At 40.8% G+C, this 3,783-nt stretch overlaps 1 protein-coding gene across 1 annotated transcript; it reads left to right on the top strand.

Moving 5' to 3' along the window:
- Nucleotides 1-161: 161 nt before the first annotated feature.
- LOC311024561 (uncharacterized protein) lies at nucleotides 162-2,525 on the top strand. The gene is made up of 5 exons (XM_084027017.1): nucleotides 162-276; nucleotides 555-812; nucleotides 885-1,178; nucleotides 1,253-1,529; nucleotides 1,621-2,525. Exons 1-4 carry the CDS (start codon nucleotides 210-212, stop codon nucleotides 1,411-1,413), a joined length of 780 nt encoding a protein of 259 aa, XP_083883143.1. The 5' UTR covers nucleotides 162-209; the 3' UTR covers nucleotides 1,414-1,529; nucleotides 1,621-2,525.
- The last annotated feature ends 1,258 nt before the right edge of the window (nucleotides 2,526-3,783 follow it).

Here is a 3,783-nt window from a genome sequence, read left to right as displayed (position 1 = left end):
CGTTGCGTTGCCCCACAACTTACTTCCTGTTGCAGTTTATGGAAATTTCCTTTGCTGCAAGGTTGTACTGATTTCATCATCAGGTAAAATCCGATGTGAAACAGGATGCTGGGTGTGACTGGAATGAGTCATGTTTTAGGGATAACTCCAAGCCTCTAAGTCACAGTGGGTATAAAACAAAGTTTTACCCAAAGAGTCGAGAGTCAGCCATGAGAGATGTTACTATGACGCCCTACTGGAGGGGTCTTCACTGTGTTCTGCTGCTGGCGCTGATGGGTAAGGGCTCTTTTTTTCCCCCTCGACTGTAAGATTTAAAAAACCCTATGTGAGTGGTGAAATGTGTGATAATAAGAATGTGATGATGAATTAAACATCATCTCATTTTTGATGTATCCTTCTGTATATAATGATTTGACTCCCCGGGATTCACTGGAGGTATTTGAAGTTTAGACCGGCCTTGAGTATTCGAGTAAACCCTCTAAAATAGCATATAATGAGCTACAGTGAGATATGAGAAATAACAACCATACCGACTCCTCCTCCTCCTCGCTCAGGTGCACCGGTTTCGGAGGCCTGGGTGCAGATTTCCTGGACCGGTGAGGTGACGGCTGGTTTCAGCACCACTTTCACCTGTTCCTCTTCTTGCAGCCCAAACTGCATCCACACCTGGACCTTCGAGGGCCGCACGGTCAACGGGAGCACGCTGACCTGGACACCGGATGGACTGGACCATATGGTGGAACTACACTGCAATGTGCTCAATCCAGAATCAGGAGTCTCCAGCAGCCTCAGCTCCACAGTAGAAATTAAGAGTAAGTACTGCAGTTTTGATATATCTCTGATGTTTTTACATGATTTGGAAATAATCATCCGTCCTCTTACAGATCGAGTGTATGTGCGAGTCAGTCCACCAAACAGCGTCCCGACCCTCAACCAGTCTCTGGATCTGGTCTGCCATGTCGCGCGGCTGGGTGACTCCTCCCGCCTCGTGAACCAGGTGGTCTGGTACAAGAATGGACAGGAAGTGACCCCGTGGGGAAACACTCAGCTGCTGCACAACAACGCCACGCTGCACTTTGACTCCCCTCGGCCTTCAGATGCCGGATTCTACATGTGTGAGACCTACGTACCTGCGATTCACCAGACGAGAGTTTTCAGCCTGGGCTATCTCCTCAGCTGTAAGTATTCTATGACGTGAGGAGACGTTTGACGAGTTCATTATTTGCATACTGGAAGTCAACTTGTTTTGCAGTTGATCCTTGGAACGTCAGCATCAGCGGTCCTGACTCCGTGTTCCCCGGCAGACGGAGTAAATTCACCTGTTTGACGAGCTGCACCTTAAACGTTGACTGCACGGTCAGATGGACGTTCAGGCACGGTTTCCCCCGTTGGAGGCTACTTTTCAGTCCATGAAAATGAGCTCAGGTGGACCCCTTCCATACCTGGTACTTTCCAAAACTTCACCTGTGTTACAGAAAATGCAGCTGCTGGACGCTCTGCCGAGGCCACCAAGATGGTAGAAGTTCTAGGTACAACTCTTTAGTATCTGCTCCGTGTGTCACATCAGCATCACATGTTACGTTCCAGTCTAATGACTTGACTTGTTCCCCTTTCAAACAGGTATTCCTCTCTCTGGATCAGAGGGGCTGCAGCTCAGTGCAGCAATCATCAGCCTCGGACTGCTGCTTCTATTTGATAGGGCTAGTTTGCTCTTTCTGTGTTTAAGCCTTAATGAGTGTGTTTGGCCTTTTTTAAATGTATTTATTTTATTCAACTTCAACAAACGTTTTTTTTTTTTTTTTTAATTCTAAAAATGTATCCGTCAGTTATTGTATTATTATGGACTTTATGGAAATGTGTTAGAAAATGTACAATATCCATTCAAAATGCCCAAATGGCAGAACAGGGTAAACGGATGGTAATTTTTCACTCTACCTTTACAAATATATCATTAAATAATCTTTATCACAGTTAACAGCAGCATCCAAAATGTGCAATAAATGTTAAGTGTAATAAATGTTTGTGATGATTAATTCTACACCTTTTGTCCATAATGAAGCCTATTCTTGGTGTTCGATGACTTGAAGTTGACCTCTGACCTGGAAGTTACTTATTCACTGGCTTGCCCTCCTGAGACCAAACAAATGATAAGAGACTCACTCGGAGCAAACAGATGAGGGAGGCCGAGGCCTCCGCTGTGTTTTGCTTTCACGGTTACCTCCTGTGATGTAACATTATTATCTGTTCCTTTTTTCTTCTTTTGTTACTTTTTCCCTCCTGTGGATGTTAAACTCACCTGTTTCATATCATTTTCGCCCTGTGGTTTAGTTGGAATGAGGAAGCAAAACTAGAAAAATATTTACTATTTATGTAAGAATATTTGCCATGCTAGAGCAGTGTAATACACACTGTTTGTGTTGTAAACTATAAATGTGTGATAGTGGTACAAACAATACAAGGACAGCAATTATACAGCGTATTAATGATATAATAAACCCCTCAAAACGGCCGTCTTTCCAAGTGTTTCTGACTGTTCACGGTCAAAGAAAGCGTCTATTTTATTATTTTTATTTCTTTGTTTTTGTGCCATAATTAGTAGAGTATTTTCGGAGATTTGTGGAATGAAAAAAAAACATTCAACGTTTTGGATTATTCTTTACTGCTTTTATTTTTCCTGCTGTTTGCTCTTTGCTCTTCTTTGGCATGGCATGCTCTTTGCTTTCCAGAGGGTGATGCTGTGCTCTCAGTTAAGTGAACCAAATCTTATTGAGCCACTTCTTTTACTTCCTGTATGTGCTTTTTTGTGCTGTATTGTATCTCTTTTTGGAATATTACCTTTAGTTTAGTTGATACAGTAGGTAAAGGTAATCAGGCAACATTATTCTACCAGCAAACCAACACATACCTGTATGGTTATTACAGAAATCACTCCATGTAATAAAACACATCGTGTATATATAACATTATAACTAGCGGGCGAGCTTAAGCCGCAACATTACCTGAAAACATTAATAAGAAAACAGTGGATTCTGCCTCATCATGCCACCTAAGCAGCCTGCATCCCTCTGATTCTAATATTATGTGTGTGAATGTTGTATCTGTCTATGTGTATTATAGTATACAGGATTTCCCTTGAAAAAACAATAGTTTTATAGAGTTTATAAAATCTGTATCCATTGAGACCCTGCCCCATGTCTGTATTTTCCTATTTTGCTGTGTCCGGACATTTCTGGCTTGCCATCCTTTTGGGCAATGCGTCTTAGTATGCCTTTAAATTATTCTAAGCATTGTTTATTTTTCAGGCGAGGACAACGCATCATACGTGCCAAATCAGGTAAAAGTCCTCAGTGCTAACGAGGGGGGGTTGTGTTTACTAGAGCCCGACCGATAAAAGATTTTGAAGGCCGATACCGATACAAATGTTTGTTGATTTAAAAATCCGATATTACGATATATCGGCCGATATTTTATTTATTTCAGAAAGCGTAACAAAACATGAACAGATTTCCCTAACATTACTTATTTGTAGTTATTTATGAGCCTTCACTAAAATAATATAATGCAGTTATATAAACTTGTTTATTTTATTGTCACAACGGAACAGAGGAACATCAAAATATTAAAGTTCTGATAAATAAAATGTATAAAAATACAAACTTAAAAGTCCTTTGAACAAAAAACACAATAACAACAACAACCAAACACAAAGTTACCAGTATTAAAAGACTTGGTAAGCTTCATAAATATAACTTCGAACAAGACTGGAGACAAATTCTGTTAAGT

The sequence above is a fragment of the Eutrigla gurnardus genome (assembly GCF_963514095.1).
Source record: "Eutrigla gurnardus genome assembly, chromosome: 14".
NCBI classification, from domain to species: domain Eukaryota; kingdom Metazoa; phylum Chordata; class Actinopteri; order Perciformes; family Triglidae; genus Eutrigla; species Eutrigla gurnardus.
This window is presented reverse-complemented; position numbering and strand designations above follow the sequence as displayed.

What these genes read in the sequence shown, in the direction of transcription:
- LOC311024561 (XM_084027017.1), top strand. Translation starts at nt 210, where the DNA reads ATGAGAGATGTTACTATGACGCCCTACTGGAGGGGTCTTCACTGTGTT. An exon ending in TCTGCTGCTGGCGCTGATGG is followed by an intron (nt 277 to 554) that starts GTAAGGGCTCTT and finishes CTCCTCGCTCAG; the next exon opens with GTGCACCGGTTTCGGAGGCC. An exon ending in CCTGGGCTATCTCCTCAGCT is followed by an intron (nt 1,179 to 1,252) that starts GTAAGTATTCTA and finishes CTTGTTTTGCAG; the next exon opens with TTGATCCTTGGAACGTCAGC.